At 31.2% G+C, this 24,178-nt stretch overlaps 1 protein-coding gene across 2 annotated transcripts in view; it reads right to left on the reverse strand.

Annotated features, from left to right (window-relative positions):
- The window catches only part of LOC118204740 (BTB/POZ domain-containing adapter for CUL3-mediated RhoA degradation protein 3), a 72,890-nt gene that overhangs the window by 16,240 nt on the left and 32,472 nt on the right, over positions 1 to 24,178 (reverse strand). For both annotated transcript variants that reach the window (XM_085817291.1, XM_085817292.1), the window contains exon 4: positions 16,427 to 16,479. In XM_085817291.1, the coding sequence (XP_085673417.1) occupies positions 16,427 to 16,479 (53 nt within the window). The remainder of the gene's footprint in view (positions 1 to 16,426; positions 16,480 to 24,178) is intronic.

Below are 24,178 nucleotides of genomic sequence, written 5' to 3' on the forward strand. Positions count from 1 at the left end.
GGCAACCGAGTGAAAACTCATAAAACTGCAGTAGCAAGTGGCTTTCTTCCTAAAACTCCTTCTCTCTCCCTAACTCTTGGCAAAAAGCCACAACTTAAATACTTGGGCATTAGCAAGACAATTTGCATAAACAAGTTAAAGCATTTAATTCTAGCCAGAAGTAGAAAATAAGAAGTGATAGTATAGTTTTAAAATAAAATAAACGTTAGTAAAACTTAGGATCCTTACAACATTATTAATAAATAATGCTACTTGATACATATGGACTTTTGCTTCTGAAAGCATAACTACTGATACTCATATTAACTGTTTAAGGCAAATATTTCAAATTCATGTCTCAAAGAAAGTTTTAAGTGATAGAAATGCTGCTTCTTCAAATTTAAGCACTTTTTGAGAAACAATAATGTTTATGGAATAGTTAACTACTGTTTATAAACCACAAACTAATGGCAAAGTAAAAAGAGTTAATCAAACTATTATAACTATTAACTAATTTCTATGACATAAACTTGAGGATACAAATTATTTGTCTTAACTTGAATTTTTATATATTTATCTGTATTACAAGCACATAATGTAAAAGAATTTTCATGGCCATAACACTAAATTGAAATTAAACATACACTTCTAAAAACCAGTTACCTTTTATCAGGAACAGAAGTTTTTATATGTCATTGCATTTTAGCATCCCATAAGCCATCAGCAGGTAGTCATGCTGATTCACTTGGAGAAGACTTGCCATTATTTTCAATTATTATTATATTGTTTTTGTTTGTTATAACTAGATTAAAATGTAAATTAAATTCTTATCAGGGGAATATTGCATGGGCAAAATTGTTATCTCAAGTTACTGTAGAGACAATAATACACCACATGTTGTAACAAAATTGTCACCATCTTAATGTATGGAAAATTACTTATGATCCTTAATTGAAAATCAAGATTTATATACATCAACTGTAACTAGAAAACTGCTCAAAAGAAGTCTGATTATTGGCATAACATAAATACAAATAGATATGACTCTCATTTTAAAACAAGGAATTTTAAATCTGGTGATTTGGTAATGTATGAGGAATTTTGATATTTTAACACTAGAAAACTTTTTCCTCCTTTTCCAGGCCCTCATAAAATTTTAAAATAACATTCTGAAGTTTCTTTTAAAATAGATAAATCAAATCCCCTTATTAAAAAGAAATCAGAAACTGTCTATTCTACCAGACCCAGACTTTTTAATTTAGTAAGAGAATTTAAATTAACTGTTTAAAATAGTAGAACACCTGTTATTATTCAAAATTAAGAAAATTTTATTTTCCCAAATTATGTATTAAAATTTCTTAATTTTTTTTAACCATATTGCAACTTTTTAACCTGATAAAAACTTTAAGCCCAATTGACAAATTATTCTCAAATGTGACCTTCTCCCAGTATGACCCCTTCCTTATCTTATCATTTCCTTCTTCCCGGAGTTTTTTCTTTCAAAATTTGTTGTACATTTCCCCAAGCTCGGAGATGAGGAGAGGAAAAACTCTACCCTTCAATATTTTGCAATCTAGATATGATACCAGATTCTAAAAAATCTGATGTATAAACCACATAACTTCCTTGTACGGAATATTAAATTATACGCATTTTTTCTTGCATTTCATTTAAACTTATTGGACTGAATTAAATCTACTTCGCCAACAGCGCATAAACCACAATAGAATAAATGCATTCTTTAAAATTCACTCTAGTATTTGTTTACCATAGCGACACTCTGGCGCTAGATTCACTTAACAGTATTATATTTCGTTCATATTACAACTCATAATGCACAAAATTTATATCATTTAAAGAATAGAATTATCTAATCGTTGCCACATGTTCTATTCAAATACTATAATAAAGCTAGAATGATGTATAAAAGAAATTAAGCAAACAAAGCAAAAAAGAAACAGTTTTTCACAGACTATTAAGTATTTCTCATTTAATTAATTCAGTTCTCACTTCGCGAGAAGGCAAAAATACATAAAAACTCAATATATCTATATTAAAAATTACGAAGTAAATCTTAAACACTTATTTTCTTATTTTTAAAAATACCAGAAAGGATTAAGCATGATTTAATTGTCAATAATAAATGAAGGCGTTATCTTTGTTGTTGCGAAGCTAAGTTTCTCTAGATTGGCAACAAATCCACTAGTCTGCTGTTTCAAATGTAAACAAACAATGGCCCCCATCAAGAAAAGGATTAGGCTTAGCGGCACTTAAACAACTTTAAAATTGTTGATAATTCTAAAAATGTTGCATAGAGATTTACTAAAGGCATAAAAACCTTAACCGGAAGATAAAAACAACATAATTCAATCATTTTTAAAGCAAAAAATTTGCAATTTACAAACATATAAGAGTAAAGAAACTGAGATCACTGAGCCAGGTAACAGAGTGGATATATATATAAATATATTTATATACGTTTGGTGCGGCCAATTGCAACCAAAATATGAGGTGCACATCTATATGTTATAGCAGTCCTATATACAAAATTTCAAGGTTCTGAGGCTACTTGTTTTTTAGTTATGCGAGATACGTACGTACATACGTTCATACAGACGCCACGAAAAATTCTCTTCAGAATTCATTTTAAAGCAGTTTTATAATTTTTTTGGAGGAAAAAGTCTTTTATTCTGTTCTTACCTACAGATATCACGCAAAAACATCGTTAAATTGCATTCGATAGCGGTCAAAATGGATATTTTCGTTGAAATATGCTGCCTGAAACTTTTCGCGATTACAATACTTCCTTTTTACTTCGTAAAAGGAAGTAAAAAAACATATTTTATCTTGCTACAACCTGAAGCATTACACTATGTGTATTACTCCTTGTATCCTATCCTCAGAAAGCATACAAGCAGTGATAGTACACGTCCACTGATCCTTAGGAATACTCTTAACCCCTAAGTTTAAAACTTTTTTGGGAGGAGGGGAAATTAGGAGAGTCAGCTATGGGTATGAACTAACAGAGTAGTAGTATTTTTTTCACCAGTCACATTCCTCTGACCATAGTTTGAAAACAAAGTGTTACAATACACATATTTAAATTTTATTTTTATTATTTTTTATTATTACTGTAGGGTAATGAGAGATTGTTTTTACTAAATTTCTGTGACCTAACTTAAGGATACAAGTTATTTGTCTGAACTTGAATGTTTATATATTTATTTGTATTACAAGCACATAATGTAAAAGAATTTTCATGGCCATAACACTAAATTGAAATTAACCATACACTTATTCACTTAAGAAATTGTCATTTTTTTTTGTCAAAGTTTATTATTATATTGTTTTTTGTTACATTTATGCATTACATTGTTATACAATAACAAAATCTGAATATGTTTCATATGATGTAAAATATAATTTTATAACTATATATTAGAAACACTTTGATTTCACATTGAATTATAAAATATGGTTTTAGAAGACTTTGAATGACTGTAAAATTACATGATATCTTCAATTTTCTTTTCAAGAACTCTGATTATTCTCAATGATTAATTCTCCAAATTCAGAGCATTTGGAAAAACAACATTTCAATATTTCAAAATTTTATAAACTTACAGCTTAAAGATTTTCAAATTCAACTCTAATTCCATTCCGAGTTCCACTTCCAAATAGTAAGATATTTTGCTGTATGAATTGTATAATATTCTAAATTATATTTCTATGTTTCTTTACATTCAAATATAGAAAGTTCATGAAATAAACAATGGGTCATAGTGAAATCTAAACATTATGACTTTGAAGCAATTCATTTGCTTTTTCATTACAGTTGAAAGTACTGTAAATAGTCTACAACTGTAATAGTCTACAATGGGTCATAGTGAAATCTAAACATTATGACTTTGAAGCAACTCATTTGCTTTTTCATTACAGTTGAAAGTACTATAAATAGTCTACAAAATTTCTCTTTCTTTGCTAACACTAAAGCTTTATTCTCAATTTGAATCATTTCTCTCTTCCTGAGCCTATTTTCTCTTTGAAGGGGGATATGTAAAATTTAAAATACAAAATAAAATTATTAAACTAAATTGTAATCAAATGACAACAGATCTTTATAGTCATAAATTTTTAATTAAACACATTGCTGTTTCATGGAGACAGTTTGAACCATTTTGTGTTACTTTGCAGCATGTTACATCACTCTTTTCCTACAATATCTCTGCACTGCGAAATCTTTAACCCAATCGCTGCTCAGGATTAACATAAAGACTTTCTGGGTATAAATATGACCTCTGTTAGTATGTATTACATTTTCCTCAGCTCTTGCTGCTTCAGTAAACCACATCTCTCATTTCGCCTTCCTTCTCTATTGCTTAAAATGTTAACTAAATATAGAAATTGTGGGGCACATTTAATATCACTAGTAAATTACCAACTTACCCAAAAATGTATTTCTGAAGACATTGTTTCTCTTCAAAATAAAAGTGATATTTTAACAATCAAGTTAGTGGTGATTTCCTTCCAGTCATCTATACAGTAGTTCATATCAACCATGACTCAATAGTGAATTTGTTTAATCTTCCTCAAAAACTATAACATCTCATACACAGTCAATGCCCCATAAATTCTATTAAATACGATTCTAAATGGTGGTAAGCCTTGCCCCGTTGACGTTTATTTCTTCATTTAGCACTTCTCCACAATTCCTCCACAGTTTGGGTATGGCAACCAGTTTCGGGGTCTACAAAATTATGGCTGTGATTCAGAGTGAAATGTTCATACCCAGCATTTCTTAGCTTATACCCTTTCCAGTACTCTGAAAGTATAATGCTGCTAGCCGTGATGTTTTCTTGAATGGCAGTCATCAATGTCGTAGCACAACGATCAGGAACAGCAACCAGAAAACATTTTTTGCTTTCCCCCGCATAAACCCCTGAATATCCTTTGTTGTGGAAGAATACGTCCAATATTGTTTTTCTTTTGTAAAAAGACTTTCCTCTATTTCTACAATTTTGTTGGCACCACCAAATTTAATTCTTTTATGAGACATCACACTATTTGCACATACCTTTCTCAAGTATTTATTCCAATCTACAGTCATATTAGGACTAATTTCTAATTGAAGTTCGTAAAATTCAATCGACATCAATTCTAGACACCACAGATAGATGAAACAAGTAGCACTGAGAAGAAGCAAAATACGAGCCTTCAAACCATGTTTTGGTTCTCAATCTTTTTTTTTTTTTTTTTTATCACAGCAGAAACGTACATAACAGCATCATATAGGAGCTTTGTTTGAGACTAAAGTTAACTTCATCTGATGATTTTCAGAACAAAGTGTGTTGAATTATTCCTTTATACTGAAAGAATCTTATGGCAGCCTTTTCGTCATTAGGCAATTGCCAAATTGTGTAATCCGTTGTACTAAAGAAATGGCAAAAAAATAACCAGTGACGATATTTCAAACAAAAACTAGAAATCTCGAGCCAAGATATTTGGCGTGGTTGTTGGTGCATTTTTAACTGACGGCACTCTAACTGAATCGTATCTGAAAATATATATATCTAAGCTGCCCAAATAGTCACATCCACATTGACCAAGGAGCATTCAGTAGCCTTAAGGCCCGTTTCCACTGCTGTGTATGCATTGCGGTGTCTATGCGTTTCTCCAATCAGTGAGCAAATTCACTTTGATTGACATCTGCAATCCGGTCGATGTGCGGTGATGGATGACATACGGATAGAGTTCAACAATGTTCAACTTCTATCCGTATGTCTGCGGATGCGTTGTGGTCACGTGGTAAAAAAGGAGCAATCAGGTGTTGTCACCAACAATTAATGGCGGCAGAAGTAGCGATGAACGCTGGCTTTGGGAAAGAATGTTTTGCTAAAAAATACATTATAGCTGAATTAACATTATAAGGAGAAATTTGCGTACTGAAAAAATCACCAATCAGGTGAATTCAGTTAAAAAAAGATAAGAAAAATAAGATAACTGCAACTACAGTACTTGTTCGCAGATAAAATCAGGCGGCCAAGAAATTCCCTTCAAGAAAATCAGCGGCCAAAAATTATAATTCCAAGTCCATGAAATAGCAAAATTTGTCCTGACAATTATTTCATAGTTCTGCATACTCATTTACCTTTAATGAAAATGAATGTCTGACTATATCAAACTGCTGTAGCAAATTAGATATGATTAAAATATTTGTTATTTTTTTCTTTTGAAACAGGTTAAAAACTAAAAACGTTAATTATAAATTAAATTTGATAGCCTTTTAAATATTCCACTGCATTAAAGAGTATGTTAAATTTGTATTTACCTTTATAAATATATCTTTTTGGCTAATATATATTTGTAAGCACGTGAAATATATTTTTAGCAGCCCGTTTAACTTCAATCGGAATGCCACTTTAAAAGATAATGTTTTTTGTAAAAAATGTACTAGAAGCTGAAGAACAAACTCTGCTGAATTTTTCAGACAATAGCACACTGAAATATGACCAAAAAATTTAGTTTTAAGAATTGATTTACTTAATGATGTATATAAGCCAAAATATGCATATGAATTCCGTGTGATGCTAGCTTAGTGGTAAAGCTGATGGTAATAGTGTTTACTTTTGGGGATCGTGAGTTTGAATCCCATACGCTTTTTGCACCCTGTCTGCAACTTTCTCAGCTTTTTGTTCCAATTTGATCTATATTCGTGTTTTATAATTTATTTCTATTATTATATGCGTTAAATATATTGTTTTATTTATGCTCTTATTTATTTAAATTCCCCCCCCACCCCACAAAAAAGTTTGAAAATTATATAATACTAATTTAAAGCATACCCTGTACATATATATTTGAATTTAAAAAACATTCTCTATTTGTAAAAAGCAAATTTAAATGAAATTTAATGCAAATAAATAAAAGATTTGCGAACTAATCTACAATATCATTTAAATTCTGAGAGCATATGTAAATCAAGTGCAAGTATCAAAATCCATGAATAAATATATAATTCCAAATAATATATAATTTTTGAATAAATATATAATTTTTGGAATTATATATTTATTCATGGATTTTGATACTTGCACTTGATTTACATATGCTCTCAGAATTTAAATGATATTGTATATTAGTTCGCAGCAATAATTAATCATTTATTTGTTTGCATTAAATTTCATTTAAATTTAATTAACTTTAAATTTGCTTTTTACGAATAGAAAATGTTTGTTAAATTCAAATTTCATTCCTTGCAGCAATGGCGCAAGAGAATTGTTTAAATTTAATTTATTTTGAAACCCTGTATATATATATATATATATATCTTCGTTTCACTTTTATGTGAATGTATATACATGTGCTCAGACTTTGGGATGTTTACGTCTCTAAACTTTCATTCCAATTAACATAAGACAGTATTAATGCCCTAAACATTTTTTATCAAAAAATTACTATAATAATTGCTTTTAAATCCAGTCTTCTCCAGCAGAAGCGCAGGAATTAATTAATTAATTAAATATTTCCATTTTCTTTACCTAATGTGTGTATTATATAAAGAGAAAAATCTTATTTTTATAACTTCTTTTATAAAAAGAGATATGAATTAAAAATATTTAAATTAAAAATAATATTTTATGGATTATGCATAAAATATAACTGCCCATAGTGCATTTTAAAACAAACGAGATTTCTAACAAATTGTCCAGCTATGACCCTAAGTCAGCGGTTTACAAGCATAGCAAATTTTGTGTAAATAGTGTGAACCTTTCTTTACAGTTGCTCTGTACCAACTATTTTTTAATTCCTTTAACTTTTTTATTTTATTTATTTATTTGTTTATTTTTTCATTAACAGTACATTTTAGTTTTAATAATATATATATTATTTCATTAATATTTAAGGCTTCTAGATACACAAAAAAAATTTTTAATTTACTTCAGCTTCTATAGAATTAGTGATGTTCATAATACGCATTATAACCTTACTTATCTAAAAATTGCTAGCGTACTTTATTTTCGCAGTTCATAAGCAGAAATAAAAATTTCCAATAACATGGAATTTAATCAAAACTTTTCTGCATTTACGTCAGGATCCATATCAAATCCAAAACAAACAATACTCGCTTAAGTGGGGAAAATGCAGATGTTCAGCGTCGTAACTTGCGAACTGCTTGTTTGCCGCAAAATATTACAGTGACACCTAGCGGCGGAAAATGAAAATATTTAACGGATACGCGACAGTGGAAATGCTTGTACGGATGCCGTAGGCGTCTCTTCAATTGACACAACGCATTCGTACGCAGTAGTGGAAACGAGGCTTTACAGTGAAAAAGAAAATAGTTTGTCTCCTAGTAAATATAAAAGAAATGTGATTTTAGTTTAATGCACGAAAATTTCTTCATTATCAAAAATTTTTACATGAAGAAATAATTGTATAAATCATAGCTAAGAGCCTTCAAGCGAGAAGAACATTCTTTTTCACAGTATGTAATTGTGAATTAATTATATTTCATGATTTTAATTTTCTATTTAATTATATTTATTCTAAACCTTTTTTAAAATAGTTATACTAAATAACAGGCATAGCCAAACTGTTACCTGAGAGTTGCTTGTGGCTCTTTGATTCCTCTTTTTTCATCTTTGGCGGCTCGTATTGTAATTAAAACAGAACTTTCGTTTTTGAAATACAATTATAGTTTGAAACAAAAATCATGCTTTTTAACAATGAATAATTTAATTTTTTAAATTACTTTATGAGCATAGTTATTTTAAATAATTTCAAGCCACATTAATATGATAATTAACAAAAGAAAGAAAAAATGGTTATACACATCTATCATATAGCCATATAATTCCATTTCTGTGATTTTCTAACCTTGTCGTGGTGGTTCAAGAACAAAAAGGCTATCTTGACAACAGAAAATGGGTTATCAAAATTGTAAGAAAGATAAATAAATGTACTGAAAATATACTCTACTGATGGTAAAAATCTGATCTTAATGGCAGATAAGATGAAAGTGTATAACTATAATTGCATTAAAGAAAAATAAGACTATCTAATGATCAGTTTTTATCAAATTATAAACTGAAAGAATTAAGTCAAAGTTTGATATCCACATTTTTTTCATATTTAGTAGGGAAATTTTAATTATATTAATGTAAAAACTCTAGTAAGCTTTAAGTTTATTTTAAAATAATACAGTACAAAGCCCGACATCCGGACATCCATTATCCATAATGATCTAAAATCCGAACCCCAAAACCACCAACAACATTTTTCTGGTAGGCTTTACGCATGCACATTTAATCCCCCCCTCCGCGCATAATACAACATCTAGAGAGTTCCGATTCTTAATTTTACCTCAAGACTAAATTAAGTACCTTGTTATTGAAGAAACAATCATTTTAGCATAAATTTGTACGATCAATAATTTGGATCTGTTGCTGCGTATCTGCTTGGCACCCATGTCAAACCGAAACATTCCACATAGATACATCGTTGATCTGACACCAACCTGGCAAATCATTATTTTTATTATACTTTCCTTTCATCACTGCATGTTTATCAAACATGACAACTTGAGTAATGACTCATATAACAATGCCTAAATTTTTTTTTATGTTGGCAATTGAATAATAAAGGAGTATAGTAACCTTTTATGTTGACATTACGCTTGTCGATAATTACAGATTTAAGTTAAATGTTGACAAGGAAAAATTTAGTCAAAATTTCTTTCTATATGCTAAAAATACATTTTATTGATCATACTCATGAACACAAATATTATATTTAGGGCTATTTGAATTAAGAATAATTTATTTGTTTTTCACATAAATCCAGAACCAGCGCCAGGGCTTGTATGGCCATGCCGAGTCGCAGAATTTAGGACCCAAAGAGACCACATCAGGAGGTAAGATATCTAGCGCCAGCCCTCAAAAAGGCTTAAATATATGTGAGAATTTATTTATTCAGAACTCTGATAAGCCTTAAGCATATGCAAGAAATAGAGATAAGTATAATAAATACAGTCAAAAGTCGTTAATCCGGACTCGTCGGGACTTCGGCGATTCCGGATTATTGATTTTTCCGGATTATAGATCATCAGTTTAAATCTCGTAAGATGGCATGCAGAAATTCTAAAATTAAAAATATGAAACCGTAATTTATGAAATAAAGAACAATTATGATCTAAAGGGTATCAAAATTTGCAAAAAGAAAAAGCTTAATATTTATTTGTTTACTTTATTAAACATTTCTTTCAATGTAAGTTGTTTAAGTTTTGCTTCGTTTCATGTGATAATACTTTCTCTTTAATTCTATTAAACAGACATAATTTCTTGTTCAGTTACAAAGTTCCGCCGTTCAAGTCCTATAATTGCTGTGTCAAGAACACCGACTAATTTGTCAATCGAAATTTTTTTGTTTTCAATAACCTCTGTCACTTTTCTTCGCTATCGGAAGCGAATTATAATGACGAGGAACTTGTTTTAAATCATATCAAAGACGGAGCATATCGAGATGAAATACTACATTTGGTAAGGAATTATAAGCCAAATAAAATAAAAACATCTGCGCTGAAGATAAGGATAGTGCTGACAAATCAACTTCCAATTCATTAGGCGCCCGCCGCCGAGCAGCGTGAAATTGATAAACAGATTTCGGATTTCAAAACATACTTTCGCTTTAGATCCTTTACATATTAACAAATATATATCGGAAATTCTATTTGATATAATCGAAAGTTTAAGCTTACTTTTATAAAATTGCTCTTACAGTCTGCAAAAAATAATAAGCCGGATGCAATTCGAAAATTAAGGAACAACGCAATCATCAACATTAACTGAAATAGATAATTAGATAATTTTAGCTTATACGTCCATTATACATAAAATGCGCACGCAAAAACGTATTCTGCACTTGCGCACACTCATGCGCAGTCGTAAAAGGTCTTACGCGCACGCGTGAACGCCTCTGCGCATGTGTCAATGTGGCGCATGCGCAGAAAGTTTTTAGTTTTGATGTCCGGATTATAGATCATTCCGAATTATGGGTGTCCGAATTAACGACTTTTGACTGTAATTAAATTAATACAATTCAGGCTTAATTGTCTCAGTGTGCGACAGAAGCGAGATAAAATTTAACAGAACAACTTGTCGTTAGTTGCCAAGCTCATGATGCACAGCCAAGTACGTATAGTGAAGGATAGCTAAATTTGAAGATGATAGTTGTTAATTTTAAAGGTTTTCGGATATCACAAAATGAAGGTGAAATTTTCCAGTTAACAGATTTTGTAAAGAAATTTGGAGAAGTGGTAATAAATAAAGATGATATAAAAGAAGTTTTTCATCGTGATGACAATGTTTCTCAATCATCAATCAATTAATGAATGGTGACAGAAAATAAAGTGACAGAAAAGTTACTGAAAACGAGAAAATTGCGATTGACAAGTTAGTCAGAATTCTTGAAACAGCAATTACAAGACTTCAACAATGTAACTAAACAAGAGATTATGCCTATCTATAAAATTAAAAAGAAAGTATTAGCACAAAAAACAAAGCAACTTAAACAACGTACATTGAAAGAAATGTTTAATAAGGTAAACAAATAAATATTAAGCTTTTTCTGTAAATTTTGGTACCCTTTAGATCATAAATACTTCATTTTTTCATAAATCGCGATATCATATTTTTAATTTTATAATTTCTACATGCCACCTTACTAGACTCAAACTGATGATCCGGAAAAATCCCAAATCCGGAATCACCGAAGTCCCAACGAGTCCGGATTTCGGACTTTGTACTGTATTCACATTTTTAATGGCAATTTCTCCACAACTCTATTCAATTCACCTTCTGAAATTCTATTCCCCCTCCCAAAAAAAAAACCACTAGCATTCATTTTTTCAAATTATTGCATTATTCTTCATTTGAAAGAAAAGTTTCATAAATTAGTATGGAAACCTCTATGTTTGTGTTTTCATTTATTCCCATTATAATCAATTGACAGTTATAATCTGTGGAAACTATTTGAAAACTAGAAGAAAATACTGGTTTTTAACCTATCTGACAAAAAAAAGGGGGGGAGAAAAAAAACTATACTTTCTGTATAAAAAAAGTTTAATACCTTTAACCCTCAGCTAGAGGGGTTGGCATATGGTACAATTTTAGAGGGGGCGGCATATGAAGTACTCCAGGTTGTTTTTGGAACCTCTGCTTCGTGTTTGAAACTATTTAATCTTATTCATGGCATTAATAAGGTGATTCGTTATAGTAAAAATGATGTAAGAAAAAGAATAACAGAAAAAAAGCAGTAAAGATGGAAAATACAAATTTTTAATTAATTCAAAAAAATGAAATGCACTAGAAATGTACTTTAAAGTTATATAGTATTCTGTATTATTTTCTGTATGAAAATTATAAGATCATATATCAAATTTACAAATGATAAATATTCCGTAAAGAAAAGTTCGGTAAGTAATAAATTTTCACAAATGAAAAAAATTAAAAACCTTTTGCTACTTTAATCCTCTTCAGATTGTCCCTGTTCACTGCAGCAGGGTTTGCAAAGTTGTACTACCTTGCCTAGATGATTTTTGCAGGTGAACTTAGAATACTCAGAACATTTTATGGTAGTGTAATTATTCTTTATTCTACTTCACTCAGCACAGCATCCTTTGATCTCTTTTGAAGGTGGTTCCTCGTCCCTTTCAGCCATCTTGTCCGCTTCTGTTGTTACCAGCCTTCTAATAATAGCTTTGGAATGCAACAGGAGAAATGGCATTTTCAGAAGATTCTGAAGATGTGGTTTCATCAAGATGTAGCTAGATTTTTCAAAAAATATCTTCTAAACTTGATGGTTGCATCAGGTTTGGTGATGCTCAAGAGAACTTGCGAATTTATGCCTGCTACGTTTAGCAGTGCAAAAAATATTGCCATTGCCCACCTCTTGGTTTTTCGGGCGACAGTGAAATGACTACAAAGTTGGTCTACGGTGTCAACTCCGCCTTTACATTTGTTATAATCCAGGATTACGTGAGGTTTATTCATTTCCTGGTCAATTTTGTCATCATCGTGTAAAGTACTAAGCAGTATTACACACTTATTTTTTTTCGTTGCATATGAAACAATTCTTGTTTTGGATGGCTGGAATTTCCTTTTTATTTTTTCCAGCGTGCCCACAAGTGTTATTACCTTTGGTAAGAAGATACTGAGCTAGCGGGTAGTTTGTATACCAATTATTTGTCATCAGTTTATGGTTGGAACATTCATATGCACCAATTAGCCTTTTGGAAATGTCAATACTTGAATTAGAAGCCTCCTAAGGTCCCGGGGGTTGATTGCCACAATAAATTTCAAGCTTCAATGTATAAAACGTTCGTGAGTCAACAACTGCAAAAATTTTCAGACTGTAGTTTGCAGGCTTGTTGGGGATGAATTGAATAAAAGAGCCTCTTCCGCCAACAGGTTCCAACTTCTCGTCGATTGTGATGACCCTTTATCTATAAGTGATCAAATTTATAAACTTATTCTTACCTTGTGTAAGAGTATGTATACAGCGAGTTTGTCACCTGGTGTATAAAAGTTTTGACAGTTCTGATTGAAAGATTCAAAACATTTTCTTAGTGCAGCAAGCTTATGAGTTTTTCTTCTCACATACCTTGTGCCTTTATCGTCGAATCTAATAGCAGCGCACAGGTTTCTGAATCACTTGAGACCCATGACCCCTTGCAAAATTTCAATTCCAGTACCGTTTTTTGCCCATGCTTCCTCCAAATTGAGTTTTGATAGTTTTTCTGCACCCTAATAAGAATAAAATTCCTAAAAAAGGCCACATTTCTGCTCTATTAGTACCATACATGCTTCTCTTTGATATGTTTTGGAGATCATCTGCAATCCTGTTACATTTGAGATAAATATTTGTATATTGTATGACAGCATCAATCATATTTGTATTTATGATTTTCTGGAAAGCTAGAAAACTCATCATTTATATTGTTACAAGTTTTGGCACTTTGGAATATTATTTTCATCAAATTTTTTTGGAGGCGATCTGGCGAATTTGCTCTTGAGGGGAACTTTATTTCACTTATCAGATTCCTTTTCTTTTTTCAGAAACTTTCCTTCAACTTTCTTTTTGCAAATTGTTTTTACAAAAAAGCCCTCATATTTTAAATCCTTCATGTCAGTTTCAACATCACTAAAATCGCCATTTGTTGGGGAAACATCATTTGAGAAAGGAAAATGAGGGTGATTAGAAACATTTCCCTCAATTTCTGAATCACTTTCATGATCAGAATGTTCGTTGACTTCCGATTCATCGACATCAGATGCGTTATCCAAATTGTTGGAGTCTCCATCAACCGAGACTTCTAAAACGTGCAAATAATCTTCAGGAGGTACAACAATATTTCCGTACATACTTGGAGGAGCGGCGTACTGTGTTTGCCTACGCGACATGTTCACAATAACAGCTTTCAGAAGGAAGGCGAAAACCAAACTGATCAGAAATACCAGATTCATTGCACTCATGGAATGTTTCTAGGAGGGTAGAGGAAGGGAGGAAGCTCAGGAATAGGTTGTCTAAAAATTACAGCCCAAAAGATAGCATTGGCGTACTCTGTACGCCGGCTCCTCCATTGCAGGATTAAAGGGTAGCAGTACACTTTCCTGAAAGGAAAGATTAATAAGAGATTCTTATAATAATCTCAAGTAATAGCTGCCTAATTAAAATATTCAACATCTTTGTTAATGTGCTCTCCTCTATCTAAAATCTATTTTCTACATTAAAAAAGATATAAAACGATAGCTGTGGCTATTAAAAAATCTAGTTGAGGTGCTTAAATATACCTGAATTTTATGATACAGCTACAAGTAATACAAAGTTTGGTCAGCCTTATTGTATATAAAAAGCAGATGATTCATATGATCTCTGTCATAATTTATTACAAACATAAAATGTTGAATTTTTCATGTAAAATATTTTTCTAAAGTCAATCAGTATTCTTCTATGGTGCTATATGGATATAAATAAAAGATAATTCTCAGATAATCCCATAGGATTGCATATTCATTTAACATTACCTATGAACAAATAGCTATTGAAAAAAATTTACAGAGGTGATATTAATGAAAAATTATTTAAGATCAATAGCATCAGAAGAATATTTTACTGATTTGTCAATGCTACCAAAGAAAATGATAGCATGGATACTTCACATATAAAAGATCTAATTAAAGATTTTGTAGCAACTAAAATTAGAATAAAATTGTAATGAGAGGTGTATCACTGTTCAAAACATTTAAAATTTTTTTTGGCATGAGTTGAGAATATGTATTTGTTTAGATGACAATTTATAATTATACATATACAGGGTGAATATGAACAAGTGAGCAAAACTTTAAAGGATGACAGGAGGCAGCTATATGAGCAATATTTGTCATAGAATGTATGGTCAAAATGCAAACTGCTAGGTGGCACTGTAAATAAAGTATAAAAAGGATCATTCCTTGCATCAGTGGCATTTTCTACTATGGATTGCTGGTTATACGAACCACAAAATTTCCAGGGCGATGGATTGGTCGAGGTGGTCTCGCAGCTTGCCCACCAAGATCATCTGATCTCTTGTGTTTGGACTTTTTTCCGTGGGGCCACATGAAAGCTTAATCTACGACTGCCGCATTGAAACCAATATAGATATAGTCGCCAGGATCACTGTTGTTGTCGGCAATATTCGGGAAATGCCTGGTGTCATCGCAAATATGCATCAATCTCTACCCCGCAGGTGTGAAACCTGTATTACAGCTGGCAGAAAGTCTTTTAAGAAATTTCTATGAGCATGTTCTCTTAATAAAATGTTTTCTGAAGCATGTCACAGTGCAAAACTACCCTTTAACTTCTTACTACTTACGTTCGGACCCCGCATTCTATGACGAATATTGCTCATTATGGCTGCCTTCAATCACCCCTAAAGTTTTGCCCACTTGTTCAGATTCACCTTGTATATAGGTATATTCAATATATTAAATAGAAATTTCTTGAAATTAATTGCTTTTTAATTTACAGATAATTATATTTTATGAAGCAAGGAAATAAAACTTTATACAAGCGTACCTCCAACCCAAAGGAATGAACCTGCTAGAGAATATTTTACAAATGGTTTAAGAAGATTAGATGCAATATTCAGTTCAAAGGACAGAACTTCAAAGAAAGATTCAGCTCAAAGAAAATGTAGTATGAATTATACTGATATTTAAATATTTCAAAATTTTTATAAACACATTCACACTTTCTAAAGGCGGTTGTAAAATACTAATTATTGGTTTATCTTAGCATTTTGTAAATAAACAGCATATCAACAGAAATATTTAAGTATATTAAGGACAAACTTGATGTTTTTATATAACCCTTTATCTATAAGTGATCAAATTTATAAACTTATTCTTACCTTGTGTAAGAGTATTTATTATTATGACGATTGATAAGTAACTTCACGACAGGCTGTAAAAGAAGATAACAAGTAATAGATAAAGAATTACACTTGAAAATAAAAAAATACATAAAAGTCAATACATACACATGCATAAACACTGAAATGCAGCAACTAAAATTAAGACTTCAAGGACAAATATGATGTTAAGAATTTTATTAAAAAAGTATTTAAAAAATAAAACTAATATACAGCATAAAGGATTTATTTACATAAAATTTTTATACTATGCTTTACCAAAAGAACATTTCCTTAATGTTTTAGAAAGTTACTGAATTTGGTTTGATTTCTATATAAATAAAGATTTTAACTGTGCACTCAAAGAAGAATTACTCCATATTTTTAATAAACTTTCATGAATGCCACAGTAACTGAGAAATTTAATGTAAAGCATAAAAAAAAATACATCCAAGTTAAAATTCATATGATTATTGGAAAAAAATTAAATAAACGAAAAAATCTTGATTATCCAAATTTCAGCCTACCACTTGAAAAGGGATCTGTAAGTGAAAACTATTCTTTGCTACGTAAGTCATGGGCACTGCTTATTTTTCTTGGGATTCTGCAAACTTTTTTATAATTAGTAAATAAGGTAGAAAAATGATTACGTGAAAAAAATTTGAAATTGATAATTTAATAAATGGCGGAATTGATGTATTTTACAATGTTAACTGAATGACAAAATTGATTTTCTTGTTTTCATTAAAAAGAAAATATACAGGAACATGTTATGCAGAGTATAGGAGAGAGAGAGGCTCTAATATGAAACTTTTCTGTGAATTTCTAACAGATTTGGTTTAATTCATAGTTGATAAAAATGCAAAGTCTGTTCGGAAAGTATCCATTTACTTCATGCAATTTTGGTTAACTTTCAAAGAATTAGAGTAAGACTCAACTGTAAGGAGTTAAGCCACTCCACCTTATGGCTACTCAGTTTGGAGGTAAAATGCCATTCAGTAAGCAGTAATCATGATCAAACTTTCCCTTAAAATACATATTTATTGGTAGAAATAATTCTGATACCTAAAAAGATACTATAAATAATGCAATAAATGAAACCCAGATGAAATTACAAAACTTCTCAATTTGAGGTTCTCTGAGGTTTGAGGTTTGCGAAGTCTTAACCCTCTGGCTGATCATCCCGCAATTTCCACAGGCACACAGATGTAGCAAAATTTGCTTATTCCGCGGGCATATGTTTTTCTTCCTTTATTGAGGAGCGCATCCTGTTTTTTCCCATTTTAATCATTGAAATAAATTATATACAGTATTAGGCATTTAGTTTACATTTTGGACAACAGATATTGTTAGTTGTCCACTAAATTGCGGCATTTGAAGGCATGTGGTATTAGTGCTCAAACTTCACTTTTTGCCACTTTTTTCTTACAGAAATGGCTGCTAGAAAACGTTCAGCGATTATCTTGATTATTTAATTAAATTATTGAATTATTAATTTGATTATTAATTCGATTTGTTGAATCTGGTGCAAAAACTGTAAAGTTGGCCTTTGCCTTGAACCCTGTTTTGAACTCTATCATACTAAACTGCATTTTTAAGGAGGTATTTTACCCTCAGTGCTTTATACTTTCTTAAATTTTATACATTTTACTTTTTTACATTATGTAATAAATAGAAATTAACTGTAATTAGACTGAAATTTATTTAAAAAAAAGATTTTTTTGCTGATAACATCTGAAATTGGTTTTTCTGGCAACTTAGTTTCTCATGATACAAATCTATATAAAAAATATTTTCTAGAAAGAAAAAGTGCCTTTTCCAATTCTCCAATATATATAGATTTAAAATATGCACACACACACACAAACAAACAAACAAACAAACAAACAAAAAAAGCAATTTTGGAAGCGATTTCAATCCACAAATTGAGCAGTCAGAGGATTAACGGATATGTCAGTAATACAACACTTACTTAACAGAATCACAGTTTTGATTGATTAGAATGTGACAGTAACTATTCATGTAAATCCTTTTTATTCTAAGCTAAATAACACCTTGGTCATTTCATTATTTTCTAACATATTCAAAGTGGCTAGATATGGGCAGACTTCATACGCTTTCACAACCTTTTTAACCTCACCCAAAGAGATTACCCATGTAAAATAAAAAATTTGCTATTTGTTAAAATGATGAAACTTCTTTAAATAATACAATTTTACCATTTGCATTATACTACAAATTTCATATAAAAACAAAATACACAACTCACTAGGAAGAAGGGGCTCCCAGACCTGCACCAACCTCAGAGGTGATTCAAGGAGGCATAACCTTTGGTCAATCTAGGGAACTTTATGATACACACAGTCTGGGAATAAGTACATAAGTTACATGTGGGCAGCAAGCAACCACCAAAAAAGAGATCAAAGTAGACCATGGTCCCTCCCCAAGTGTTAACCAAGGGAAGACAAACCCTCAAGGACAACCTTTGACACCTAATCATGTAATGTCCGCACAAATAAAAGGCAGAAAAGACTGTACCAGTATGGTTCCTGCTGAGCCTTTACCTTCCACTGAACAAACAATGGTCACGGTGAAAACTGATTACTTAAGACAAAATACACAGCTAATATTTGTAAGTGAAATTTTTATTGCAAAAGTGATATACAGTCAAAAGTCTTTAATCCGGACTCGTCAGGACTTTGGCGTTTCCGGATTATTGATTTTTCCAGATTATAGATCATCAGTTTAAATCTGGTAAGATGGCATGCAGAAATTATAAAATTAAAAATATGAAACCGTAATTTATGAAATAAAGAACAATTATGATCTAAAGGGTATCAAAATTTACAAAAAAAAGCAGCTTAATATTTATTTGTCTACTTTATTAAACATTTCTTTCAATGCGTGCATGCGTAAAGCATACATTACGCATAGTCGAAATTCGAAAATTGCAACCAGAAAACTATTTGATGTGTACAGGGTCGTACACATTTCCTTACATGAAAATTAAGGACTTTTAAGGACCATCAAAGAAAAAATTAAGGACCTATCAGCAAACAAAAAGATGAATAGAATAAAGCAATTCCATACAACCGATTTCATGCTTGTAATTTCACTTTAAGAAACTGACAGAACTGTGTATTATGCACTATTATTAAATTCAATTTAATACTTACCATAAAACAATTTTGAAAATTAAACTAACTCCCTACAAGTTATGAAGTAGATAACATTAAATTAGGAACATAATTTCTTGAAAAACATGTATAAGTGTATTTTACACTAACAACAGTCACTATTTTAGAGATTTACATGAATATTATTTAACTTATTTGATATTTATTTAAACACAGTCAACTACTATTATAATCACAATGTAAGAATATTTTACAGATTAAAATAACTGATTTGTAAACATACAATTTATTTCCTTGGTTTTTTGAAAGATACTCGAATAATAAACTGTACAATAAAAGATACAAAACATTTGTGCTTTTTTTAAATCTGAAATCTTTTCAGCTATTTTAACATTTAATTTATTTATGTCTATTTCCTTTTCTTTAACTATTCTTCTAAGTTCATTTGCTTTGATAAACAAATCAATGTTCCTGCTGGTCTCAGCTTCATCTGCTAAAGCATCTACTTCTTCATTAATATCTTTAATGTCCCTTTGAAGAAATTTTTTCTTCTGCTTCATATAATAAATTTCTTCCTCAATAATATTTCTTTTCCTCTTTGAATTTTCAGATTTAGTTAAAGATTTTTGTTCTTCTAAATACTGAACTTCTAAATAACGAACTCCACTTCTTGCAGAAGCTGCTGCTGATCTCATTTCTCTATTAATTTCGATATTAAGAACACCTCCAGAAAATTTTATTAATCAAATACTGTGCGTTGAAAAATGTATGATGAGTCACTTAAATTTTCAATTTCAATTGCTTTATTTACAGAGAAGCCCCTTTCCACAGAAGCCTGTTCATGTGACAAGATAAGAATACTTGTCACAGTGAATACTTGAATAGTGAAAATATACATTTTTTACTATATATATATACATATATATAATTTATTTCCTAAACAATATTGATTAATTGATTATATTATCTTTTAAGTTTAATTAAAGTAGAATTATTTTAAAAGAGTGAATCCATACTGGTAAGTTATATTTTGAAAGATGTATATATATATATATATATACAGTACAAAGTCCGAGATCCGAACATCCAATATCTGGAATGATCTAAAATCCGGACCTCAAAGCCACCACCAACCAATTTTTTAGGGCTTTTTTGAAGGGAAGGGGTATGCTTTATGCACGCGCAATAGATTTTTTTCCTCACCATAAAAAAACATGCCGGAAATCCCGATTCTTAATCTCAGTTTGGTGCTAAATAAAATATCTCATTATTGCAGAAATAATTACTTTAGCATAAATTTGTGTGATTAGTAACTTGACTCCATAGCTGCGTATCTGCTTGGCATAATCTCAAACTGAAACATTTGTTAATTTTACACCAACTAATACCGTATTTATGCGAATCTAATGCGCATCCCCATGTTAAAACTTTAAATAATAAAAAAATTGTTTGTCGGCGAATGTAATGCGCATCAGTGGTATGAGGAATTTATTGAATCTTATTTTATACAACAATGGATTTGTATATAAACTATCAATCAATGGTATGATAATTTTATTTAAATTTAGATACCATATTTTATACAACAATGGATTTATACATAAAGTAACAGAACATAGAATTAACCTATTAGTGGGCTATTGTTAAGTGAAACAATCATTGTTAATTACCACTACCGTATATACGGTACATATCGTAAAGTATGAACATGAAATAAATGGTAACATTTCTATCTAGCTAATAGTTTCTACAATCAGTGATTAATAGTAAACGTCTTTAGTCACTATTTTGATGATAACTTTTTTAGTCCCCTTCTCTGTAATGGTGTAGTTACGAGGCATATCAAACCAAATTGGCGTCTCGTCAGCGTTGCCAATTTGCCCCATTGAAAAATTCTTTTCCTTCCGAAGTGTGATGACATACCGCTAAAATGTTAGTAGTTTTCCCTCAAAATCTGCAGGAAGCTTTTGGCATATTGTTATATGGCGTCTTAGAAATAAGCCCATCCGCTTCATAAACCGATCCACCCATCGACACTAGCTTTAAACTGTCATTTCGGTATTCCAAGAACTTCAGCCTCCACTTTTGCTTTATTTCTTATAGTGTCGCTAGTCACAGGTTGTCCATTCTTCCTCCTTTCACGTACAAATTCCAAAACTTTTTCTTCAATTTTAGGGTGTCTTTCTTTGCGAGGGCCTGTGAATTTCTTTCTACTAGTTTTAGTTGCAAACAGTGCCAATTTCTGTTGCCGCCACAAGCGAACATTGCTCTCAGCTACGTTGAACTCTCTCCCAGCCTTTCTATTGCCATTTCTTTCAGGATAAAGAATTACTTTACGTTTGAAAGTAGCGTCATATGACATTCTTCTCTGCTTGCCCTCCATTTCGTGACTACGTACTCTGCAGTATGCAATAATGTGTCAACGATAAATGTAACGGTAAATGTAGTCGAGAAATACAGTAATCCATTGTTACGATTTAAATTCGGTTGACGTCATTGGCGAACTTTGCACTCGAATCTAATGCGCACCCCAATTTTGAGTACTACATTTGGCCAAAAGCGATGCGCATTAGATTCGCGTAAATACGGTATTTTATATCCTTGATGCCGAAATCGTGAATCACTATTTATTGTATTTTGCTTTTATCACCGCATGTTTATCAACGGATGACAACTTGAGTGATGAATCATGCAGCGACGCCAAATAACAGAGTATTATCCGATTACAGATTTAAGTTTAATGCGCTAAAATGTTGACAAGGGGAGATTTAGCAGAAATTTCTTTCCTTATGCTAAAAATAGATTTTGTTAATGATACTCATAGGACAAACGATTATATTTAGTTCTATTTGAATTAAGAATAACTGATTTATTATTCACATAAAGCTAGAACCAGCGCCAGAGCTCGCATGGCCGCACCAGGCGGCAGAATTTAGCGAAGTTAAACAGAAGTTTTTCATTGCGATGACAATGCCCAATCATCAATCAATTAACGGAGGGCGAAATCTGTAGTATGGTTCTAAATCCAGAAAATACAGCTACCGATAGTGAAGAAAGTAACAGAGAGGTTACTGAACGAGAAAAAATTTTGATTGACAAGTTATTTGGAATTCTCGACACAGCAATTACGGGACTTGAACAATGGAACTTAATAACTGAACAAGAAATTATATGTCTATAGTATTAGTCTAAAGTATTAGCAGAGAAAACAAATCAAACAACTCACATTGAAAGAAATGTTTAATAAAGTAAACATATAAATATAAAGCTCTTTTCTTTTGTAAATTTTGATAGCCTTTAAATCATAAATGCTTCATTATTTCATAAATCCCGATTTCATATTTTCAATTTAAAAATTTTTAACGTGCCATCTTAGTAGATTTAAAATGATCTAATATCTGGAAAAATCTCAAATCTGGGATCGCCGAAGTCCCTACGAGTCCAGACCTCGGACTTTGTACTGTATAAATATATATATATATATATATATATATATATATGGAATGTATATTTTCAATTAAACTTCTACCCAATAACTTTAGTAATTCATGAAAGTTAATTTTGCGTCTAGTTAATTCAGGAAAATTAGTTTCAATTAGTTGTTTTCAGCTTTAAAAATATTAAAAAATTTTTAATTAGTTAGTTATTTTCAACTAATAATTGTATCGCCATTAGCAAAAATTATGCATTACTATCAACAACATAGGTTTAAACCAAATACTTAATTGTCTATTGAAGCTTCAAAACGTATTTCCGAACTTCACTTTTTCTCGGCTAGCATTACCGAATTTGCCCTTGGCGACCTAAAATCGAAATGGAGCCAACAGATTTCCCGCGAAATCGATAACAGACCATCTGCAGAAATAAACTCATAATCCCGATATCCCAGACATATAGTATGTGCAAAAGAGAATAAACTCCGTAGAAAGTGTTAAAAAATTAATTTATGGCTTAATTGAAACAAACACAGAAATTAAGCTAAGCAAAACCGTGTAAAAACAAATTGAAATGATAAAACGAAACTTAATTTTCATGTGAACTTTCAGCGCTGACTCTCCCATTCTAGAAATTTCAATTTGTTTCAGACAAAGACCACATTTAAGGATTGCCATCCATCAATATCCAGTCCTTGTAGTCAGCTTGAAGAAGCCACAGTTTATTGAAAATGCACTTTCCAGGCATCTCGTTCCTATTGGCGTCGGAAGGGTTGTGGGCTTCCAGGTTGGGATTGCTCTAACTTTGGCAAATATTTTCAGAATCCCCCCCCCCTTTTTTTTCTCGAGCACCTTCAGCATCACTTTCGCCTCTTAAAGAACTTCCGGCTTCACGCTTTCGTTACAATCTGCCTAAATTTATGGATAACACCTGTTTCGAAAGATTGGGTGAATAGCCAATCAGACACCGATACTTTCGTTCGGGTAGCTAATTTTTTTTTTTTTTTTTTTTTTATCGTTTGCAACGCAAATCCGCCAACAGATTGCTTAAGAGCCGTGTAATTTTAATTCCATATTCATGAGAAATCGTAATTTACACTTAGAATGGCAATCATTAGAAATGATAAGAAATGTCAAATGAGCAAAATTAAGGACCGTTTATTCATTTTGGCCAAAATTAA

Source organism: Stegodyphus dumicola, chromosome 5 (assembly GCF_044657685.1).
Source record: "Stegodyphus dumicola isolate Sdum_Otavi_A_Nest chromosome 5, ASM4465768v1".
Taxonomy (NCBI): Eukaryota; Metazoa; Arthropoda; class Arachnida; order Araneae; family Eresidae; genus Stegodyphus; species Stegodyphus dumicola.